Raw genomic sequence first — 24,523 nt, 5'->3', positions numbered from 1 at the left:
GCCCTCTTATGTAGGCGAGCGGTCTGCCCACTCCTGCTAAGCCAGGCGAGGTGGGACTAAAAACGCCGGCTGCGCTGCTTTCTCCTAGGCTGCTTCTGCGAAAGAATGCTCATGCTGTACCCAAAGGCCGGCCCAGAAGGTGCCTGAGTGGAACGCCGGCCTCGATAGCGACCTCGAGCCGGCCGGTAGCACGCCCTAGAGATCGAGATGTACGTAGTCGCATATAAATCGTGATCAAAAAAAGAAAGGGCTGCGCATAAAAAAATTCCAGACCTGCCCATGTTCGTTTGTTTTGCCCCGACCACTTTTTAGCCAGAAGAAGCGATAGAGATGTGATGAGAATTGAGAAGCAGCCCAGCGTCATGTTTGTGGGTGAGAAATGTGTTTTCCTTTATTGTAGCAGTGTGTGTGCGCTCGCTGAATTCCCTTTTATAGCCGCCGTCTGCTACGCCAAGGAACTTGATGTGAGAACCAAAGAAAGAGAGCTGACAGTTTCCGACGAATTGATTCACCATGGAATTGTCAGGTTTCCGACGAAATGATTCATCATGGAATCGTCAGGTCGTGGTGACAGGGAAGGCAAGGGGAAAACTAGGGACTGCCAGAAAGTTAAGAGACCAAGTGTGATTTTCTGAATATCTGCACGCCGTACAGATCACCGTGCTCTTTTCGGCCGTCGGTAGGGGCCATGGCGAGTCGCTTCGTCGAGTCGTCACGCCGCCCCTCTGCTTTGGGAGAAGTCGCCCCTGACGATTTTGACCAGCAGAAGCAATCACAGGGAAGGTGTGGTCAGTCAGTCGCCAAAGGGGCAACTGGCCCTTGGGATGGGGTCAAAGCTTCAGGCCCTCGTCCTCAGACAATACTACATCATGACCGGATGGGTACCTAGTTTATTACTAACTCAGATCAGCTGCGTGTTTGCGGCCCATCGGTGCGGTGGAGGGAGATGGACGGCCGAGGAGGACGGCAGCAGCAGGCAGCAGGGCTTTCGCGCCATGTGATTTTATTTCATTCCGTTGTGGAAGTGAAACCCCGCGAATCTCATGGTCTGGTTGATGATTCTGATGTTCTGAACACCGATATTGACCATGGTAGTGGTCGTCTCAAGGAACAGCAAACGCATCTGGAATGCACCGTTCCGATTATTCTCACTCTCACCGCCGGTAGGTGTGCCCGGGATCCAGACGAGTCTCTCTGGAGTCTGGACGTGGAAGGGTAGGCAGTAGCCGCCACCCTGCGTGTGCGTGGCGTCGCCATGATCCGGCGGCTAGGCGCGACGCACCTGACTGACTGACTGACGGGGCAAACAAAGCTGCTGCAGCTGCTTCGTGGACTTTTCCTGCGTCCAAGGGCCGGCGGGGCCAACTTGTACATCTAGGGCCGCTGACACCAGCGGCAGCAGGACCCTATGTCTCAATACGAGGAGAACCAGGGACCTACCTGAATTTAGGAACGTCGTGTTAATTAAGTTGTGATAATAATAGTAGTATGATACTACTCATATATCACCCGCTTATCTTTTGGTGGCATTTTTTGGGTAATGTTTGGGTCAGGCTTAACATCGTCAACAACCCCGTCATAAACGCCACCAACCCACCATTGTGCTCCATTGACAACCTGCTTTTTTCTCTCCTTGTGTGTAGGGCTACATATACTTTTAGCACCAATTTCATATGATTTTGCGCAAGTATTTCGGAGGTCTAGACCGCGATCCACCCCAAATCTTTTTTTCATCACCTATCGTTATTGAAAGAGAGACGACTTCAACTCGACATCATTTTCAACGAGAAAAAGAGGTGGACCTACTCAATTGGCCCACATACACATGATACTGCCTAGGGAGAAATCCATGCGCAAGATACTTTGCTACCGAAAACACAACAGAGGCAGTGTTGTCGTGTGTGGCTGAAACAGAAAGAAATTCGCAACATTGGATATTTCTTGAAGATCTAAACTACTTTCCAACCAAGCCGTCCCTCCGTGCTACCTATCATACTCTAGCCAACTCCAACTTAACGTCGTTGCCAAGGAGAAAGTGGACAAATTCAACTTCATCTCCCGCATGTGTTTGCGGGACACGACACTGTTCATTAGCCTTTTCTTTTTCTTTTTCTTTTTACAGACAAATTTACCATCCCTGGTTTTATCTTGAATGAAGGTCAAAAATAAACTATGATTCACCCAAGGCCATTTCTTCGTCGTTGTCGATGGGGAGCCAACCACAACACATCGTCGCTATCAAAGGGAAAGCGGCCAATTCGATCCCCTACCTCCAACCAGCACATCCTATCACCATTTTCTAGAGCGAAGGCGCAAGAAAGTGGTCGACTCGATTCGATTCCCTTCTCATGCATGAAGAAAAATCCTCACAAGTGGTGGTTCAATTACTACGCTCTTTGCTCAAGCCAAGGAGGGGAGAGGCAAAGGGGCAATACGCCACTGCAACGCATCTCCGCGACCGGATCATGGCATCGCACGTTCACATGCCTCCGCGTACACACGTAACACACCGCAGCACTGCACGGCTGCTCCGGCCCTTCACTAGCCCATGACACACCACAAATACCAGAAACCACAAGGGTCTAAGCGTAAACTGGCATTAGAAATGGTGCGTCTATTTATTGACGATGACAAGGACCAACGGCAGGGACAAGGAAGGGAAGGAGAGAGAGATCCGTCGTGCGTGTGAGGCAGCCCCGCTAAACCTCGCAACAGCCCCCGTGGGCGACCAACCCAGCCCAGCCGCCCCCCTCACCAACCCCGGAGTCGGAAGCAGAGCCGCGATGGCCGGCACCGTGCCCAAGCTCGCCGCCCCGAGGCCGGCGGCCGCGGGGCCGCTCCCCTCGCAGTCCCTCCGCTCCGCCGCGCTCGCCTTCGCCCCCTCCGCCCGCCGCTTCCGCGTCTCCCTCGCCGCCCGCGCCAGGAGCCCCTTCATGTGAGAAATTACACACACCATCCGCTCCTCCTTCTCTCACTGGTTGATTAGATTCGTGATTCCGCTGCTGCTGCGGTGCCGTGGGGAAGGCGACCGGCTGGGGTTGCGTCGCCGGCGAGGTTCGGTCAGATCAGAGCGGCCGGGCCGTGATTCGGGACGAGTTTTTTTTGTCTTGTTCACGCTTTCGCAGTTCGAATTGCGGTGGGTGGGTGGGTTGGATCGCGGCGCTGATGCTCCGCCGCCGCGTAGATCGCGCGTGGCCCGGCCCGGCTCAGCGCCTTGCTCGGATCCGCGGTGGCCTCGAGGTCCTTCCAGGGAGGCCTGGGCGCGCGTGCGCGGCCGTCCGATGGGGAGTGGACCGCCGGGATCGGGTGGTTTCGCGGGCCGTATCGGTCAACTCGGCCGAGATGGCCCGTGTTGCCGTGCGCGGATTCGTCGCTACGTGGTTGAGGGCGATGTATCCTATGCAAGCGCGCCGCCGGGTTGGTTGGGCTACACGCCACAGCAGGCCGTCGCTTCTGGATTCTCCCTGCTTGATTGATTGATAGGGATAAGCATAGCCTCCCGTTTTTCCATTTGTTTCTGGTAATCTCGTATGGCTTTGCATCCTGCGTTCACTAATTTTGCACACCAAGTTGCCACCGCGTCGTGTACATGTATAGAAGAATGTTCGCTAACATTTTACAGTGCTCATGATCATGAATAGAAAGTTCATTTTGCCAAAAAAAAGAGGAACAGAAAGTTCCTTTTGTTTGTGTTGTATATATGTATGTGATGCAGCAATCATTTTAATGTGACGTTAATTCTTGCCCTTCTTCAGTGCGATGGCTTCCGCCAAGGAAGGGAACGGCGCCGTGACGAAGAGGACCACGCTCCATGACCTCTACGAGCAACAGGGTCAGTCCCCGTGGTACGACAACCTCTGCCGGCCTGTCACCGATTTGCTGCCCTACATCGCCAACGGTGTCCGTGGAGTCACCAGCAACCCAACGGTAATCACCCTTTTACTGTTTTATTTTTCTTATATGCTGTATATGGCTTGCTCATGTGTGCTGTGTCTGCAATGTTCCTGCTGACTGTGTCCCCAACAATATGCAGATTTTCCAGAAAGCCATCTCTTCATCAAACGCGTATGACGGTCAGTTCAAGGAGCTTATATCAGCTGGGAAGGATGCGGAGAGCGCTTACTGGGAACTCGTCATAAAGGATATCCAAGACGCGTGCAAACTGTTTGAGCCCATCTATGACGAGACCGATGGAGCTGATGGTTACGTTTCAGTGGAGGTGTCTCCTAGGTTGGCAAATGACACCCAAGGAACCGTTGAAGCTGCGAAGTGGTTACACAAAGTGGTCAACCGCCCCAATGTGTATATCAAGATCCCAGCTACTGCAGAATGCGTTCCTTCTATCAAGGAAGTCATTGCTAATGGCATCAGCGTCAATGTTACTGTAAGTGCTGAGCTCTGTCTTTCCTTACCATTATCTTGTATCTCCTTGGTTATCAATGCATCTTGTGTTTTTTTTCCACTGGACTATTTGCTGTGGTTGTTATATACTTTGATGATAAACCTATTGATCACAAGTTTATTGATGTCGTTGCAGCTTATCTTCTCCGTTGCAAGATACGAGGCTGTGATTGATGCTTACCTCGACGGGCTTGAGGCTTCTGGTTTGAGCGACTTGTCCCGAGTGACCAGCGTGGCATCCTTCTTTGTCAGCCGAGTTGACAGTCTGATCGACAAAATGCTTGAGAAGATTGGAACACCGGAGGCTCTTGCCCTGAGGGGAAAGGTAGAGACAATTTGGAGTTACCTGTCACCTAGTAGCAGAACTTTCTAAATTATCACAATCAAGTTTTGACTAACAACCACCCTCTGTTCTCTCAGGCTGCCGTAGCACAAGCAAAGATAGCAAACCAGCTTTACCTGAAGAAATTCTCTGGCCCGAGGTGGGAGGCTTTGGTGAAGAAGGGAGCCAAGAAGCAGAGGTTGTTGTGGGCATCCACCAGCGTGAAGAACCCGGCTTACTTGGACACTCTTTACGTCGATCCTCTCATCGGACCTGACACCGTGAGTTTCAACAGCAAGTTCCTTTCGTCTTGTTTGTCGGGATCATAATCACCGACTTGTCATTTTTTTTACATATTCAGAACTTTTAAGCGCATCCTAACTTGCTCGCAACCCTTTGCACATTCAGGTCTCTACGATGCCCGACCAAGCTCTGGACGCGTTCATCGACCACGGCACAGTTGCTAGGACAATCGACGCTAACGTGTCAGAAGCTGAGGGCATATACAGTGCCCTGGAGAAGCTGGGCATCGACTGGGAAGAGGTTGGCAAGCAGCTGGAGCACGAGGGGGTGAGCTCCTTCAAGGGGAGCTTCGACAGCCTGCTCACGAGCTTGGAGGAGAAGGGCAACGCCCTCAAGACTGCCGCCAACCTGTAGGCGCTAAAATTATCGGATAGAATGGTTTGGTACCGGCGCTGGCCATCAAACGATTACCGAATAAAAATGCCAGCTTGCTGGCTCTCTCCTTCCATTTGGAAATGAAATGCTCCCAGTTATCTGGGTGAGCTTGCTTCTTGTATTCTAGGCGTGCCTGGCTGTCATTGTGTAACTGAGGCCTGTTGCTTGCAACTGCTATTCGTTCTCTGATCAATTGTTTTTGAGCAAGTGAGCCATATTTGTGTATCTTTGGCAAATGCATTTCTCCTTACTGTTGTTATCCGTATGTTGGCAACTTTCGCTCAGTATATGTTTTAGAATATATCAGACCCATGTTATGTTTTCATTGATGGACACTTTGATCTAACTAAACAATAACAGTTTAACAGAAGCCAAAGTAATCTTTATGCCATTTGTAGGACCTATATATCTGTGCTCAAGATTGTCCTTTATACCGCTCACTTCAGCAAAGATCATATATTTCGGGTGAAATTTTGGAACTTCAAGGACGGGTTACGCCCACAACTACTGCTATCAACATTGGTCTGTTGAAGTCCTCTAACTGCAGTTTGGGAAAGTATTTCTATCATACGTATATTCTTAAACACAAGACACCTTAGGAACACTTTATTTGGACAATGGCGAGTGTCGCAACAATAATGAGCCAACCTAGGTACTCTATTTGCGGTACTTCACGCCCCCGGAGGACCCATTAACTCATGAACAAAAACTTATAAAGCATTCCCTGCAGACAGGAATATAAGTCAGGCACTTGATTTTAGGTCGTCCATTTAACGAGCGAAACATGTTTAATATGCCATACAGTCGAAGACAAATTCTTTTTTTTTTGGCATACAACACACAATAACCAATCAAAATTCTTAGGCCCGCGCCCGACTTATATTCCCATCCGCAGGGAGAAGTACTATCGAACTCCATCGCCAACTGCCATTCAACAATATACACACGAAATATCCAGCAAGACTTTTTGGTAGACTGATTTGAGTACACATAAGTCGATCTCGAGAACGAGATAGGTTTCAGACATCAAAGAACTACGGTATTATTTACAGACTCCAGCATCCCATGCTGTAGATACTTTTTCCCTTTACAGACTCTCCAGCATCCCATGCTGCAGATACTTCTTCCCGCTCTTCCTGATGCGACCGGCATGGAAGTTTCTCTCAGGGGCTCTCGCAGAACTCCATTTCCTGCAAGTCCAGCAGGTTGTGGGAGTTGTCAGGCATGCAGAGAAAATACATTTATTAGGAATATGAAGTCTGGAGCACGAGATAAGGTACCTTCCCACAAATTGGGCAGGTGTCGCTTCTCTCCATCCACTCATAAATACAACTTAGATGGAAATGGTGGGAGCATTTAGTTATGATCTGCGGATTCTCCGGGGTGTACTCTGCACGATGGGCAAGCAGTGAGAAAATGTTCACGCACACCATAACATGTCCTCTGTATTCAGATAAAAACACGTGCGAACAAACCTTCCAGACAAGTAGGGCAGACATCTTCGTCGTCTGAAGTGATGACGGCATAACTGCTGTTATATGCTCTTCCAGAAAGACTCTTAGTCGACTCAGAACGACGCACCTTATGTTCACCCTCAGGATCAGTGCTGCTCCTTTTCTTTTGAGCAGCTAAATGCTCGACACCGGAGCTGCTGCCATTTCGTCTAAGAGCTGGGGACTCTTCATGCGTGAGGTTTATAGACTTTTCACGCCTTGATACCAGTCCCTCTCTTTGAACTCGGGCATATCTAGGGTCAATGTCATATGGGGGTGGTCTAGAAACAAGGTGAAAAGTTTCAGACAGCGAACTCTCAGTTATATTAGTACTTGGATTAGTGGATGCCAATGGCGCAGCTCCTTGAGCTGGGTTGCTTGGCCTAGAGTCGAGCCTCTGGAATGCTGCAGTATACTACATGGACCAAAGAGGAATACTGGAGTTAGAATAAGCATTCAGTATGAAAATTAATGTACTATAACATGCAAAATCATTGAAAATGAAATATGCCAAACATGCTCTACATTTGTTTGTGATTTCTCTAATTCTCTTTGCAATGAATCTGCCCAGACAATGTGCATACATCATAAACCATGTAAATGTGGTTGAACACAATCAAAAGATCAATACTAATGCAAGATCAAGAACAGGTCAATGGTCTCTCTAGTCTCTACCATCTTTTGCCTTCCATAAATGTTGTGTACCGATCATTGTATAGTTCGCCATTGGTGTTATATTTTTGTCCAACAAACATCAGTGACACCAATGTGCCATCTAAAATACTCCTCTATATAAGCTAGCATATTGTGCTGTTTGCCATAAAATAGCATGTAATCAACATAGCAGTGGCAATTTGGATAATTAGATCAGCATGACCATAAGAAGATGTATGATAAATTGGAAACCAGAAGATTAAATGTACATGTATAACCATATATGGTTGCATTTTGCATACTGGAAAATTCATATAGTAAGAGGTAACATTACCCCCCCAAACATGTTGTGAAACAACTGCCTTAGGGATATGCATTGTCTATAGACAGGATTATTTGGATGAACATATTCCTCAAAATCGTCTGTGGAAAGGCAGCAGCAAAATCCTCCCATGATTCGCTGGAAATAGCAAAGATCAGAAGTATTAACTCAATATGGAAATGTAGACTATGCAGACAAACTTAAGTGTCATCAAGTTAATACAACCATTAGCTGTTTGGTGCATGAAAGAAAACAAAAAAGATTGGAAGGCTGGAGCTCCCATTTCAACCCAAAGCTAGACGGAGTAATGCAGCACATAAATGCGCATTGTTGAGGAAAGTAGGGAATGAAGGGAACAGTTGGTCCATAGATGCCAACAACCGTAGAGATCAGTGAATCAGCGCAATAAACGTAAAATGAAGGCACAAGTCCTAGATGCCAGCCAAGGGATAAGATTTGCCACCAATGACCAAAATCAAAATCATTGGCAGGACAGATTGTGAAATTCATAGACGGGCAATGGTCAAAGAGCACTCTTGTTAGTTCCAAGTGACTGGTCTGCACATTCATTTACAGGGTAGTAGGCGCAGATCAAGCCTCTGATGTTGTTCAGATGCACATCCACATTGTGGTGAGCAACATACCACATGGAATGTGCTCCTCTATAAACCCGGCCTGCGTCGAGGAACCCGCTACGTCTCACTGCCAGTTTCATCATTTTGATTCCATGGAAAATGCTCTCACCTAGGACGTCCGTCGCCTGCAGTGGAACTACGGCGTCAGACAAATCGAACCTACCGGCTACTAGCAAGGGAGCTGCGGGTAAGGAGGAGGGCGCGTAGCGCGTAGCGCGACGCATCGACGCCATCCTCCTCACGAACTCGCGGCCCATCGGAGGATGAGCTGATCCACATCTCGGCCGGCCGGCCGGCCGGCAGGCGACCGAATCCGCACCGGCACCCGTTGGTTACCCGGATCGCATTCCGCGGCAGGAGAAGACGGAGCGAGGTGGGTACACGGAGCCACGGGGACGCTCCTGGTACGAGGACATGGCAGCGCCGGCAAGAAGAGGCACCGACGGACGGGATGGGGGATGAGACGGGATGCGTGGAGGAGCTCACCTCTCATGCGCCGGCGACGAGGCAGGCGGCGGCGGGAAGGGGTCGATGCTTCGTCGTGAGGGCGGGCGGCGATGGTGACCGCCCAGGGACGGCCGGATTGGAGAGCGGCGAGGAGAATCTGCGGAGTTTGGGGGAAGAGGCGAGGTGGGGAGAAGGAAAGGAGGAGGAGGAGGGTTGGTGCGCGTGTGTTGGACTTCACTCCCCTCGTGTGGGGTGGGCTGTCGTTGCGAGGTCAGTCAGTCCCAAGTCCAAGTTGCTCAATATTCTAGTGAGGTTTTGCCTACTTTTGTTTCCATTTTGTAAAATGCTTCGGTTCCAAGAACCATATAATAAAACTTGTTCGGTTTTGCCATTCCTCGTCCAGTTGCTTGAAAATCGCAATCGCGATGGTCGATTTTTCGCAAAGGAGAAGCAAACCCCGAGGCGGAGCCGTCGACGTCGCGTCGTCGCAAGCGGAGGCGAGTCGGAGGTTTGACTGTGTGGTTGGGAGGGGGGCTTTTAACTCTGACCATCGCTTGGATCGGACGAAGCCCGAGTTGGAGACGAAAGCGACATTGCGTCCCCGATGAGGCATCGGACGGGAACTCGTTGGAGGCGAGGTAGGAGAAGGGTTGGGAGGGAGGAGGAAGAAATCGTGGCTTGTATTTTTGTCGGGTAGGAGGAAGAAGATGAATAGTTTGAGGGGAAGGGGGCGGTTGGAGGAAGAAGAGGACAATCTGGCCACTCGTTCTTAATCCAACGACTCGCAACAAATTGGCTGATGCAAAAGAGAAAAAAGGCAGAGAAGTGTTCCATAGCGGCCTACCAAAAATGCGATTTTTTTCCTGTAGCTAGTTCCATAGTTATCACAAAACAAGAGACCCTTAATTTATCAAAATGTCCGTTAAAGACATATCTGATTCATGGTATTTAAAAAATATATAAGCATACTGCTTGGAGCCGCATTGGAGGTACGGTTTCTCGCAAGAGTTTATACTAGTTCCATGGATCTTCGGCCAATGTCGGAGTACATTATAAGATTTGCTTTGTTAGTTTTGTATGTTCATGGTGCTGACTCGACTGTGAATGCATTAGCTTGTGCTGCATAACCAACCAAATAAGGCATGAGCCTATAATTATTTTGCACACTCTGAGCTAATTCCTGAAAATTTTAGACCTTAACTTCCTGTTGTTGCTTGCTGGTTCTTTCTTGGACCTAGCCCAAAGTGGCTAGGTTGTATGTATATTATGTACAATCTTTTATTTATTTAATTAAATATACAATAGGAGCCTCTCCTACTGTTTCAGGGTCAAAAATAATAATTGAGCATATATATAGTAATAAGATGTTTGACTACAGGAACAGACTACAATTTGTCAGGGCAACTCCAATGCGGACCACTACTACTTCTTGAGCTTGCGTTGGTTTTTTCCTTGAAGAGAAAGGGGTGATGCAACAAAGTAGAGATAACAATTTCCCTCAGTTAAGAACCAAGGTATCAATCCAGTAGGAGGTACACGCAAGTCTTCAATAGTTGCACCTACACAAAGAAACAAATACTTGCACCCAACGCGAAAAAGGGGTTGCCAATCCCTTCACGGTTAATTGCAAGGATGAGATAGGTATAAAAGATAAGTAAAAATGCAAAATAAAGTAAAGGTAAATAAATTGCAGCAAGGTATTTTTGTATTTTTGATTTTATAGATCTGAAAATATATGATGAGAAATAGACCCGGGGGCCATAGTTTTCACTAGAGGCTTCTCTCTTGAAAGAAACATACGATGGGTAAACAAATTACTGTTGAGAAACTGATAGAAAAACGCAAAGTTATGAGGATATCTAAGGCAATGATCATGAATATAGGCATCACGTCGGTGACAAGTAGACCGACTCCTGCCTGCATCTACTACTATTACTCCACGCCCCGACCGCTATCCAGCATGCATCTAGTGTATTAAGTTAACAAGAACGGAGTAACGCTTTAAGCAGATGACAAGATGTAGAGGGATAGACCCAATCAATATGGTAAAACCCCATCTATTTATCCTTAATGGCAATAATACAATACGTGCCTTGCTACCTACTGTCACTGGGTGAGGACACCGCAAGATTGAACCCATCATAAAGCACTTCTCCCATTGCAAGAAAAATCAATCTAGTTGGCCAAACCAAATCAATAGATCAGAGAGAAATACAAAGCTATTTTAATCATGCATAAAAGAGTTCAGAGAAGACTCAAATAATATTTATAGATAATCTGATCATAAATCCATAATTCATCGGATCTCAACAAACGTGCCTCAAAAAAAGATTACATCGAATAGATCTCCGAGAACATCGAGGAGAACATTGTATTGAATATCAAATAGAGAGAGAGAGAGAGAAAGTCATCTAGCTACTAGCTATGGACCCGTAGGTCTGTGGTAAACTGCTCACACATCATCGGAAGTGCAGCAAGGTTGGTGTAGAGGCCCTCAGTGATCGAATCCCCCTCTGTCAGAGAGCCGGAAAAGGCCCCAAGATGGGATCTCACGAGAACAGGAGCTTGCGGCGGCGAAAAGGTATTTTTTGTGTGCCTTCTGACGTAAAGGGAATATTTGGGTATTTATAAAGCTGCAATTAGGGTTAGGAGGGCTGCAAGGGGCCCACAAGCCTAGGGGCGCCCCTAGGGCGCGCCTTGAGGGCTTGTGTCTCCCTCGTGGGTCTTCTAGCCTCCTCCTGAAGCTTCGTGGTTGTCTTCTTGTCCAAGAAAAATCCTCAAAAAGTTTCGTTCCGTTTGGACTCCCTTTGGTATTGATTTTCTTTAAAAGACAAAAACAAGGAAAACCAGCAACTGGCACTGGTCACTAGGTTAGTCCCAAAAAATGATATAAAATAACATATTAATGCATATAAAACATCCAAGATAGATAATATAATAGCATGAAACAATCAAAACTTCTAGATACGTTGGAGACGTATCAAGCATCCGCAAGCTTAATTCCTGCTCGTCCTCGAGTAGGTAAATGATAAAAACGGAATTTTTGATGTGAAATACTACCTAACATGTTTATCAATGTAAATTTTCTTGTTGTGGCATGAATATTTAGATCCATAAGATTCAAAGCAAAGGTTTAATATTGACGTAAAAACAATAATACTTCAAGCATACTAATAAAGCAATCATGTCTTCTCAAAATATCATGGCTAAAGAAAGTTATCCCTACAAAATCATATAATCTTTTCATGCTCTATCTTCATCACACAAAGTATTTATCATGCACAACTCCGATGATAAGCCAATCAATTATTTCATACATTTAATGTTCTCAAGCTTTTTCAACTTTCACACAATACATGTGTTGGGAATCGTTGCATGGAAAAACAAAAAATTTACGCACACGCAATGATCTATCCATGGAGATGCATAGCAACGAGGGGGAGAGTATGTCTACGTACCCTCGTAGACCGTAAGCAGAAGCGTTTAACAACGCGGTTGATGTAGTCGAACTTCTTCGCGCTTCAACCGATCAAGTACTGAACGCACGACACCTCTGCGTTCTGCACATGTTCAGCTCGGTGACGTCCCTCGCCTTCTTGATCCAGCAAGATGTCGAGGTAGTAGATGAGTTCCGTCAGCACAATGGCATAGTGACGGTGATGGTGAAGTGATCTCCGCAGGGCTTCGCCTAAGCACTACGAAAATATGACCGGGGGTGTAATGTTGGGGAACGCAGTAATTTCAAAAAAATTCCTACGCACAAGCAAGATCACGGTGATGCATAGCAACGAGCGGGAGAGTGTTGTCCACGTACCCTCGTAGACCGTAAGCGGAAGCGTTTTATCAACGCGGTTGATGTAGTCATACATCTTCACGATCCGACCGATCCAAGTACAGTACGCACGACACCTCTGAGTTCAGCACACGTTCAGCTCGATGACGTCCCTCGTACTCTTGATCCAGTTGAGGCCGAGGGAGAGTTCCGTCAGCATGACGGCGTGGTGATGGTGATGATGAAGCTACCGACATAGGGCTTCGCCTAAGCACTACGACGATATGACCGAGGTGGATTATGGTGGAGGGGGGCACCGCACACGGCTAAAAGATCAATGATCAACTTGTGTGTCTATGGGGTGCCTCCTGGCCACGTATATAAAGGATGGAGGGAGGAGGAGGCCGGCCCTCATAGGGCGTGCCCAAGTGTGGAGTCCTACTAGGACTCCCTAGTCCTAGTAGGATTCCACCTCCCACATGGAATAGGAAAAGGGGAAGGGAGAAGGAGAAGGAAGGAAGGGAGCACCCCCTTTCCCTAGTCCAATTCGGACCAGTCCATGGGGAAGGGGCGCGGCCACCCTCGAGGTCTTTCTCTCCTTTCCCGTATGGCCCATTAAGGCCCAATATGAATTCCCGTAATTCTCCGGTAATCCGAAAAATACCCGAATCACTCGGAACCTTTCCGATGTCCGAATATAGCCTTCCAATATATCGATCTTTACGTTTCGACCATTTCGAGACACCTCGTCATGTCCCCGATCTCATACGGGACTCAAAACTATCTTCGGTCATCAAATCACATAACTCTTTAATACCGATTGTCACCGAATGTTAAGCGTGCGGACCCTACGGGTTCGAGAACTATGTAGACATGACCGAGACACGTCTCCGGTCAATAACCAATAGCGGAACCTGGATGCTCATATTGGCTCCCACATATTCTACGAAGATCTTTATCGGTCAAACCGCATAACAACATACGTTGTTCCCTTTGTCATCAGTATGTTACTTGCCCGAGATTCGATCGTCGGTATCTCAATACCTAGTTCAATCTTGTTACCGGCAAGTCTCTTTACTCGTTCCGTAACACATCATCCGGCAACTAACTCATTAGTCACATAACTTGCAAGCTTATAGTGATGTGCATTACCGAGAGGGTCCAGAGATACCTCTCCGACAATCAGAGTGACAAATCCTAATCTCGATCTATGCAAACCCAACAAACACCATCAGAGACACCTGTAGAGCACCTTTATAATCACCCAGTTACTTTGTGACATTTGGTAGCACACAAAGTGTTCCTCCAGTATTTGGGAGTTGCATAATCCCATAGTCATAGGAATATGTATAAGTTATGAAGAAAGCAATAGCAACAAACTAAACGATCATAGTGCTAAGCTAACGGATGGGTCATGTCAATCACAACATTCTCTAATGATGTGATCCCGTTCATCAAATGACAACTCATGTCAATGGCTAGGAAACTTAACCAGCTTTGATCAATGACCTAGTCAAGTAGAGGCATACTAGTGACACTCTGTTTGTCTATGTATTCACACATGTACTAAGTTTCCGGTTAATACAATTCTAGCATGAATAATAAACATTTATCATGAAATAAGGAAATAAATAATAACTTTATTATTGCCTCTAGGGCATATTTCCTTCTACAAAGTGTTCCTCCGGTATTCGGGAGTTGCATAATCTCATAGTCATAGGAACATGTATAAGTCATGAAGAAAGCAATAGCAATATACTAAACGATCAAGTGCTAAGCTAACGGAATGGGTCAAGTCAATCACATCATTCTGTAATGATGTGATCCCGTTCATGAAATGACAACTCATGTCAATGGCTAGGAAACTTAACCATCTTTGATCAACGAGCTAGTAAAGTAGAGGCATAGTAGTGACACTCTGTTTGTGTATGTATTCACACATGTAGTAAGTTTCCGGTTAATACAATTCTAGCATGAATAATAAATATTTATCATGAAATAAGGAAATAAATAATAACTTTATTATTTCCTCTAGGGCATATTTCCTTCAGCCTCCCACTTGCACTAGAGTCAATAATCTAGTTCACATCGCCATGTGATTTAACACCAATAGTTCACATCACCATGTGATTAACACCCATAGTTCACATCGTCATGTGACCAATACCCAAAGGGTTTACTAGAATCAATAATCTAGTTCACATCGCTATGTGATTAACACCCATAGAGTACTAAGGTGTGATCATGTTTTGCTTGTGAGAGAAGTTTAGTCAACGGGTCTGCCACATTCAGAGCCGTATGTATTTTGCAAATATTCTATGTCTACAATGCTCTGCACGGAGCTACTCTAGCTAAATGCTCCCACTTTCAATATGTATCCAGATCGAGACTCAGAGTCATCTAGATCAGTGTCAAAGCTTGCATCGACGTAACTCTTTACGAAGAACTCTTTATCACCTCCATAACTGAGAAATATTTCCTTAGTCCTCTAAGGATAATTTTGACCAATGTCCAGTGATCTACTCCTAGATCACTATTGTACTCCCTTGCCAAACTCAAGGCAGGGTATACAATAGGTCTGGTACATAGCATGGCATACTTTATAGAACCTATGGTTGAGTCATAGGGAATGACTTCCATTCTCTCTCTATCTTCTGCCGTGGTCGGGTTTTGAGTCTTTACTCAATTTCACACGTTGCAATACAGGCAAGAACTCCTTTGACTGTTCCATTTTGAACTACTTCAAAATCTTGTCAAGGTATGTACTCATTGAAAAAACTTATCAAGCGTCTTGATCTATCTCTATAGATCTTGATGCTTAATATGTAAGCAGCTTCACCGAGGTCTTTCTTTTGAAAAACTCTTTCCAAATACTGCTTTATGCTTTCCAGAAAATTCTACATTATTTCCGATCAACAATATGTCATTCACATATACTTATCAGAAAGGCTATAGTGCTCCCACTCACTTTTTGTAAATATAGGCTTCACCGCAAGTCTGTATAAATCTATATGCTTTGATCAACTCATCTAAGCGTATATTCCAACTCCGAGATGCTTGCACCAGTCCATAGATGGATCACTGGAGCTTGCACACTTTGTTAGCACCTTTAGGATTGACAAAACCTTCTTGTTGTATCATATACAACTCTTCTTTTAATAAATCCATCAAGGAATGCAGTTTTGTTATCCATTTTCTAGATTTCATAAAATGCGGCAATTGCTAACATGATTCGGACAGACTTTTAAGTATCGATACAAGTGAGAAAATCTCATCGTAGTCAACACCTTGAACTTGTCAAAAACATTTTTGCGACAATTCGAGCTTTGTAGATAGTAACACTACTATCAGCGTCCGTCTTCCTCTTAAAGATCCATTTATTCTCAATGGCTTGCTGATCATCGAGCAAGTCAACCAAAGTCGATACTTTGTTCTCATACATAGATCCCATCTCAGATTTCATGGCCTCAAGCCATTTTGCGGAATCTGGGCTCATCATCGCTTCCTCATAGTTCATAGGTTCATCATGGTCTATTAACATGACTTCCAGAACAGGATTACCGTACCACTCTTGTGCGGATCGTACTCTGGTTGACCTACGAGGTTCGGTAGTAACTTGATCTGAAGTTTCATGATCATCATCATTAACTTCCTCACTAATTGGTGTAGGAATCACTAGAACTGATTTCTGTGATGAACTACTTTCCAATCCGGGAGAAGGTACAATTACCTCATCAAGTTATAATTTCCTCCCACTCACTTCTTTCGAGAGAAACTCCTTCTCTAGAAAGGATCCATTTTTAACAACGAATATCTTGCCTTCGGATATGTGATAGAAGGTGTACCCAACAGTCTCCTTTGGGTATCCTATGAAGACGCACTTCTCTGATTTGGGTTTGAGCTTATCAGGCTGAAACTTTTTCACATAAGCATCGCAACCCCAAACTTTAAGAAACGACAACTTTGGTTTCTTGCCAAACCACAGTTCATATGGTGTCGTCTCAACGGATTTAGATGGTGCCCTATTTAACGTGAATGCAGCTGTCTCTAATGCACAACCCCAAAATGATAGTGGTAAATCGGTAAGAGACATCATAGATTGCACCATATCTAATAAAGTGCTGTTACGATGTTCGGACACACCTTTACGCTGTGGTGTTCCAGGTGGCGTGAGTTGCGAAACTATTCCACATTGTTTCAAACGAAGACCAAATTCATAACTCAAATATTCACCTCCACGATCAGATCGTAGAAACTTTATTTTCTTGTTACAATGATTTTCCACTTCACTCTGAAATTCTTTGAACTTTTCAAATGTTTCAGACTTATGTTTCATCAAGTAGATATACCCATATCTGCTCAAATCATCTGTGAAGGTCAGAAAATAATGACACCCGCCATGAGCCTCAACACTCATTGGACCGCATACATCAGTATGTATTATTTCCAATAAGTCAGTTGCTCGCTCCATTGTTCCGGAGAACAGAGTCTTAGTTCATCTTGCCCATGAGGCATGGTTCGCAAGCATCAAGTGATTCATAATCAAGTGATTCCAAAAGCCCATCAGCATGGAGTTTCTTCATGCGCTTTACACCAATATGACCTAAACGGCAGTGCCACAAATAAGTTGCACTATCATTTTTAACTTTGCATCTTTTGGCTTCAATATTATGAATATGTGTATCACTACGATCGATATTCAATAAACCATTTATATTGAGTGTATGACCGTAGAAGGTTTTATTCATGTAAATAGAACAGCAATTATTCTTTGACTTAAATGAATAACTGTATTGCAATAAACATGATCCAATCATATTCATGCTCAACGCAAACACCAAATAACATTTATTTTAGGTTCAACTCTAATCCCGAAGGTAAAGGGAGTGTGCGATGGTGATCTTATCAACTTTGGAATCACTTCCAACACACCTCATCACCTCGCCCTTAACTAGTCTCTGTTTATTTTGCAACTCCTGTTTCGAGTTACTACTCTTAGCAACTAATCCAGTATGAAATACCGAGGGGTTGCTATAAACACTAGTAAAGTACACATCAATAACACCTATATCAAATATACTTTTGTTCACTTTGCCATCCTTCTTATCCGCCAATTATTTGGGGTAGTTCCGCTTCCAGTGATTAATCCCTTGCAGTAGAAGCACTCAGTTTCAGGCTTAAGTCTAGCTTTGGGTTTCTTCACGGGAGCAGCAACTTGCTTGCCGTTCTTCTTGAAGTTCCCTTTCTATCCCTTTGCGCCTATTCTTGAAACTAGTGGTCTTGTTAACCATCAACACTTGATGCTCTTTCTTGATTTTTACCTTCGCCGATTTCAGCATCGCGAAGAGCTCGGGAATTCCTTTTGTCATCCCTTGCATATTATAGTTCATCACGAAGTTCTAGTAACTTGGTGATAGTGACTAGAGAACTTTGTCAAATACTATCTTAACTGGAAGATTAACTCCCACTTGATTCAAGCAATTGTAGTACCCAGACAATCTGAGCACGTGCTCACTGGTTGAGCTAGTCTCCTCCATCTTGTAGGCAAAGTACTGTTAGAGGTCTCATACCTCTTGATACGGGCATGAGTATGAAATACCAATTTCAAATCTTGGAACATCTTATATGCTCCGTGGCGTTCAAAACATTTTTGAAGTCCCGATTCTAAGCCGTAAAGCATGGTGCACTTAAACTATCAAGTAGTCATCATACCGAGCTTTGTCAAACGTTCATAACGTCTGCATCTGCTCCTGCAATAGGTCTGTCACCTAGCGGTGCATCAAGGACATAATTCTTCTGTGCAACAATGAGGATAATCCTCAGATCACGGACCAAGTCCGCATCATTGCTACTATCATCTTTCAACTTATATTTCTCTAGGAACATATAAAAATAAACGGGGAACTACATCGCGAGCTATTGATCTACAACATAGATATGCTAATACTACCAGGACTAAGTTCATGATAAATTAAAGTTCAATTAATCATATTACTTAAGAACTCCCACTTAGATAGACATCCCTCTAGTCATCTAAATGATCACGTGATCCAAATCAACTAAACCATGTCCGATCATCACGTGAGATGGAGTAGTTTTCAATGGTGAACATCACTATGTTGATCATATCTACTATATGATTCACACTCGACCTTTCGGTCTCCAGTGTTCCGAGGCCATATCTGCATATGCTAGGCTCGTCAAGTTTAACCCGAGTATTCTGCGTGTGCAAAACTGGCTTGCACCCGTTGTATGTGAACGTAGAGCTTATCACACCCGATCATCACGTGGTGTCTCGGCACGAAGAACTGTCGCAACGGTGCATACTCAGGGAGAACACTTATACCTTGAAATTTTAGTAAGGGATCATCTTATAAAGCTACCGCCGAACTAAGCAAAATAAGATGTATAAAAGATAAACATCACATGCAATCAAAATATGTGACATGATATGGCCATCATCATCTTGTGCTTTTGATCTCCATCTCCAAAGTACTGTCATGATCTCCATTGTTACCGGCATGACACCATGATCTCCATCATCTTGATCTTTTATCAATGTGTCGTCACATGGTCGTCTCACCAGCTATTGCTTTTGCAAGTATTGCTATCGCATAGCGATAAAGTAAAGCAATTACATGGCACTTGCATCTTATGCAATACAGAGACAACCATAAGTTTCCTGCCAGTTGCCGACAACTTTAACAAAATGTGATCATCTCATACAACAATTTATATCTCATCACGTCTTGACCATATCACATCACAACATGCCGTGCAAAACAAGTTAGACATCCTCTACTTTGTTGTTGCAAGTTTTACGTGGCTGCTACGGGCTGAGCAAGAACCGTTCTTACCTACGCATCAAAACCACAACGATTTTTCGTCAAGTATGTGCCGTTTTAACCTTCAACAAGGACCGGGCGTAGCCACACTCAATTCAACTAAAGTTGGAGAAACTGAAACCCGCCAGCCACCTGTGTGCGAAGCACGTCGGTAGAACCAGTCTCGCGTAAGCGTACGCGTAATGTCGGTCCGGGCCGCTTCATCCAACAATACCGCCGAATCAAAGTATGACATGCTGGTAAGCAGTATGACTATTATCGCCCACAACTCACTTGTGTTCTACTCGTGCATATAACATCTACGCATAAACCTGGCTCTGATACCACTGTTGGGAAACGCAGTAATTTCAAAAAAATTCCTACACACACGCAAGATCATGGTGATGCATACCAACGAGCGGGAGAGTGTTGTCCACGTACCCTCGTAGACCGTAAGCGGAAGCGTTTTATCAACGCGGTTGATGTAGTCGTACGTCTTCACGATCCGACCGATCCAAGTACCATACGCATGGCACCTCCGAGTTCAGCACACGTTTAGCTCGATGACGCCCCTCGTACTCTTGATCCAGTTGAGGCTGAGGGAGAGTTCCGTCAGCACGACGGCGTGGTGACGGTGATTATGAAGCTACCAGCGCAGGGCTTCGCCTAAGCACTGCAACGATATGACCGAGGTGGATTATGGTGGAGGGGGGCACCGCACACGGCTAAAAGATCAATGATCAACTTGTGTGTCTATGGGGAGCCCCCTGGCCACGTATATAAAGGATGGAGGGAGGAGGAGGCCGGCCCTCATAGGGCGTGCCCAAGTGTGGAGTCCTACTAGGACTCCCTAGTCCTAATAGGATTCCACCTCCCACATGGAATAGGAAACGGGGAAGGGAGAAGGAGAAGGAAGGAAGGGTGCGCCCCCTTTCCCTAGTCCAATTCGGACCAGTCCATGGGGAAGGGGCGCGGCCACCCTCGAGGCCTTTCTCTCCTTTTCCGTATGGCCCATTAAGGCCCAATACGAATTCCGTAACTCTCCGGTACTCCAAAAAATACCCGAATCACTCGGAACCTTTCCGATGTCCGAATATAGCCTTCCAATATATCGATCTTTACATCTCGACCATTTCGAGACTCCTCGTCATGTCCATGATCCCATCTGGGACCCGAACTATCTTCGGTCATCAAATCACATAACTCTTTAATACAAATCGTCATCAAACGTTAAGCGTGCGGACCCTACGGGTTCAAGAACTATGTAGACATGAACGAGACACATCTCGAGTCAATAACCAATAGCGGAACCTGGATGCTCATATTGGCTCCCACATATTCTACGAAGATCTTTATCGGTCAAACCGCATAACAACATACGTTGTTCCCTTTGTCATCAGTATGTTACTTTCCCGAGATTCGATCGTCGGTATCTCAATACCTAGTTCAATCTTGTTACCGGCAAGTCTCTTTACTCGTTCCGTAATACATCATCCCGCAACTAACTCATTAATCACATTGCTTGCAAGGCTTACAGTGATGTGCATTACCGAGAGGGCCCAGAGATACCTCTCCGACAATCGGAGTGACAAATCCTAATCTCGATCTATGCCAACTCAACAAGTACCATCGGAGACACCTGTAGAGCACCTTTATAATCACCCAGTTACGTTGTGACGTTTGGTAGCACACAAAGTGTTCCTCGGTATTCGGGAGTTGCATAATCTCATAGTCATAGGAACATGTATAAGTCATGAAGAAAGCAATAACAATATACTAAACGATCAAGTGCTAAGCTAACGGAATGGGTCAAGTCAATCACATCATTCTCTAATGATGTGATCCCGTTCATCAAATCACAACTCATGTCAATGGCTAGGAAACTTAACCATCTTTGATCAACGAGCTAGTCAAGTAGAGGCATACTAGTGACACTCTATTTGTGTATGTATTCACACATGTACTAAGTTTCCGGTTAATACAATTCTAGCATGAATAATAAACATTTATCATGTAATAAGGAAGTAAATAATAACTTTATTATTGCCTCTAGGGCATATTTCCTTCATGTAAACGGTGGAGGGGTGCGCCGCACACGGCTAACAATTGATCTGGGGTGTGCTAGGCGCCCCCTCCCATGTATATATAGGTGGGAGGGAGGGAGGAGCATCCATAGGAGGCACCCAAGTAGGAGGAATCCTACTTGGAGTCCCTCCCAAGGCGCCCCCCTGCCATATATAACCGAGGGGGAAGGAAAGAGGGGGGGAGGGAAGGAAGTGGGAATCCTAATCCACACTTTCCTTTCCCTTCTCCCCTTTCCTTCCCCTCCTTAGGCCGGCCCATATGGGGGGCGCACCAGCCTCTTGTGGCAGGTGTGTTTCCCCTCTTGGCCCATAAGGCCCATATCTTTTGTCAGGGGTGCTCAGAACCCCTTCTAGTGACCCGATAAGTACCCGGTACCCCCCGAAACACTTCCGGTGTCCGAATACTATCGTCCTATATATCAATCTTTACCTCTCGACCATTTCGAGACTCCTCGTCATGTACGTGATCGCATCCGGGACTCCGAACAACATTCGGTCACCAAATCACATAACTCATATAATAATATATCATCATCGAACGTTAAGCGTGCGGACCCTATGGATTCGAGAACTATGTAGACATGACCGAGACACCTCTCCGGTCAATAACCAATAGCGTTACCTAGATGCCCATATTGGCTCCTACATATTTTATGAAGATCTTTATCGGTCGAACCGTTATGACAACATACGTAATTCCCTTTGTCCATCGGTATGTTACTTGCCTGAGATTCGATCGTCAGTATCTCTATATCTAGTTCAATCTTGTTACCGGCAAGTCTCTTTACTCGTTCCATAAATACATCACCTCGCGATTAACTCCTTAGTCATTTGCTTGCAAGCTTATGATGTGTATTACCGAGAGGGCTCAGAGATACCTCTCCGATACTCGGAGTGACAAATCCAAATCTCGATCTATGCTAACTCAACAAACACCTTCGGAGATACCTGTAGAGCATCTTTATGATCACCCATTTATGTTGTGATGTCTGATAGCACACAAGGTATTCATCTGGTATCCGGGAGTTGCATAATCTCATAATCGAAGGAATAAGTATTTTACATGAAGAAAGCAATAGCAATAAACTAAACGATCATTATGCTAAGCTAACGGGTGGGTCTTGTCCATCACATCATTCTCCTAATGATGTGATCCTGTTATCAAATGACAACACATGCCCATGGTTAGGAAACCTTAACCATCTTTGATCAACGAGCTAGTCTAGTAGAGGCTTACTAGGGACACAATATTTGTTTATGTATTCACACATGTATTTAAGTTTCCGATCAATACAATTCTAGCATGAATAATAAACCTTTATCATGAATAAGGAAATATAAAATAACAACTTTATTATTGCCACTAGGCATATTTCCTTCAGTCTCCCACTTGCACTAGAGTCAATAATCTAGTTCACATCGCCATGTGATTAAACACCCATAGTTCACATCGTCATGTGATTAACACCCATAGTTCACATCACCATGTGACCAACACCCAAAGGGTTTACTAGAGTCAATAATCTAGTTCACATTTCCATGGGATTAACACCCAAATTGCACTAAGGTGTGATCATGTTTTGTTTGTGAGAGAAGTTTAGTCAACGGGTCTGCCACATTCAGATCTGTATGTATTTTGCAAATTTCTATGTCTATAATGCTCTGGATCACTATTGTACCCCCTTGCCAAACTCATGGCAAGGCATACAACAGGTCTGGTACACAGCATGGCATACTTTATAGAACCTATGACTGAGGCATAGGGAAAGACTTTCATTCTCTCTATATATTATACCGTGGTCGGGTTTTGAGTCTTACTCAACTTCACACCTTATAACACAGGCAAGAACCCCTTCTTTGACTGATCCATTTTGAACTTCTTCAAAACTTTATTAAGGTACATGCTTTGTGAAAGTCCTATCAAGCGTCTTGATCTATCTCTATAGATCTTGATGCCCAATATATAAGTAGCTTAACCGAGGTCTTTCATTGAAAAATTCTTATTCAAGTATCCTTTTATGCTATCCAAAAATTCTACATCATTACCAATCAATAATATGTCATCCACATATAATATTAGAAATGCTACATAGCTCCCACTCACTTTCTTGTAAATACATGCTTCACCATAAGTCTGTATAAAACCATATGCTTTGATCACCTCATCAAAGCGTATATTCCAACTCTGAGATGCTTGCACCAGTCCATAGATGGATCGCTGGAGCTTGCACACTTTCTTAGCACCTTTAGGATCGACAAAACCTTTTGGTTGCATCATATACAACTCTTCTTTAAGAAATCCATTAAGGAACACAGTTTTGACATCCATTTGCCAGATTTCATAAAATGTGGCAATTGCTAACATGATTCAGACAGACTTAAGCATCGTTATGGGTGAGAAAGTCTCATAATAGTCAACCCATTGAACTTGTCGAAAACCTTTTGCGGCAAGCCGAGCTTTCACTACAAAAAAATACACTTTCGTGATGATACGTGTTTGTCACAGTAGGTCACCTTTTCTGTCATGTATGTACATCCATGACGATTTTATGAGAGAATCAAGATAGTCATACCTGTGCTATCGTAGAAGTGTTCCATGACAATACCAAAATTATCATCACGGAAGTGTTCACTTCTATGACGATAAATGACGCGTCATGGAAGTGCTTTCGTCAAGGGTAACCGACACGTGGCATCCACCGTAATGGGTCGCCGTTAAGCTACCGGGTCTGGTTTTGGATCCGATAACCCGTTAACAGCCCGGACCAATGAGGATTTTCCACGTGTAAAATTCTCATTGGCCGGAGGAAACACGTGTCAGCTCGTCAGTGGGTCAGATAGGTGCCTATGATATGTCGACACATGCGATGGCCCACCACTGGCCCATTTAG

The 24,523-nt window shown here is 44.9% G+C and overlaps 2 protein-coding genes across 2 annotated transcripts; one reads left to right on the top strand and one right to left on the bottom strand.

Moving 5' to 3' along the window:
* The first annotated feature begins 2,630 nt into the window (after positions 1 to 2,630).
* Positions 2,631 to 5,626, top strand: LOC123080370 (transaldolase). Its single transcript, XM_044503276.1, has 6 exons — positions 2,631 to 2,935; positions 3,756 to 3,927; positions 4,034 to 4,384; positions 4,538 to 4,726; positions 4,822 to 5,004; positions 5,132 to 5,626. Exons 1-6 carry the CDS (start codon positions 2,784 to 2,786, stop codon positions 5,378 to 5,380), a joined length of 1,296 nt encoding a protein of 431 aa, XP_044359211.1. The 5' UTR covers positions 2,631 to 2,783; the 3' UTR covers positions 5,381 to 5,626.
* A 726-nt stretch (positions 5,627 to 6,352) lies between these two features.
* LOC123080369 (E3 ubiquitin-protein ligase At3g02290) lies at positions 6,353 to 9,223 on the bottom strand. The gene is made up of 5 exons (XM_044503275.1): positions 8,992 to 9,223; positions 7,883 to 8,008; positions 6,877 to 7,309; positions 6,682 to 6,791; positions 6,353 to 6,591 (listed from the first exon to the last, which is right to left on the bottom strand). Exons 2-5 carry the CDS (start codon positions 8,000 to 8,002, stop codon positions 6,565 to 6,567), a joined length of 690 nt encoding a protein of 229 aa, XP_044359210.1. The 5' UTR covers positions 8,003 to 8,008; positions 8,992 to 9,223; the 3' UTR covers positions 6,353 to 6,564.
* Positions 9,224 to 24,523: the final 15,300 nt, after the last annotated feature.

Source organism: Triticum aestivum, chromosome 3D (assembly GCF_018294505.1).
Source record: "Triticum aestivum cultivar Chinese Spring chromosome 3D, IWGSC CS RefSeq v2.1, whole genome shotgun sequence".
NCBI lineage: Eukaryota > Viridiplantae > Streptophyta > Magnoliopsida > Poales > Poaceae > Triticum > Triticum aestivum.
Note: the sequence above shows the minus strand (reverse complement) of the source record. Positions and strands in the feature narration are given on the sequence as shown.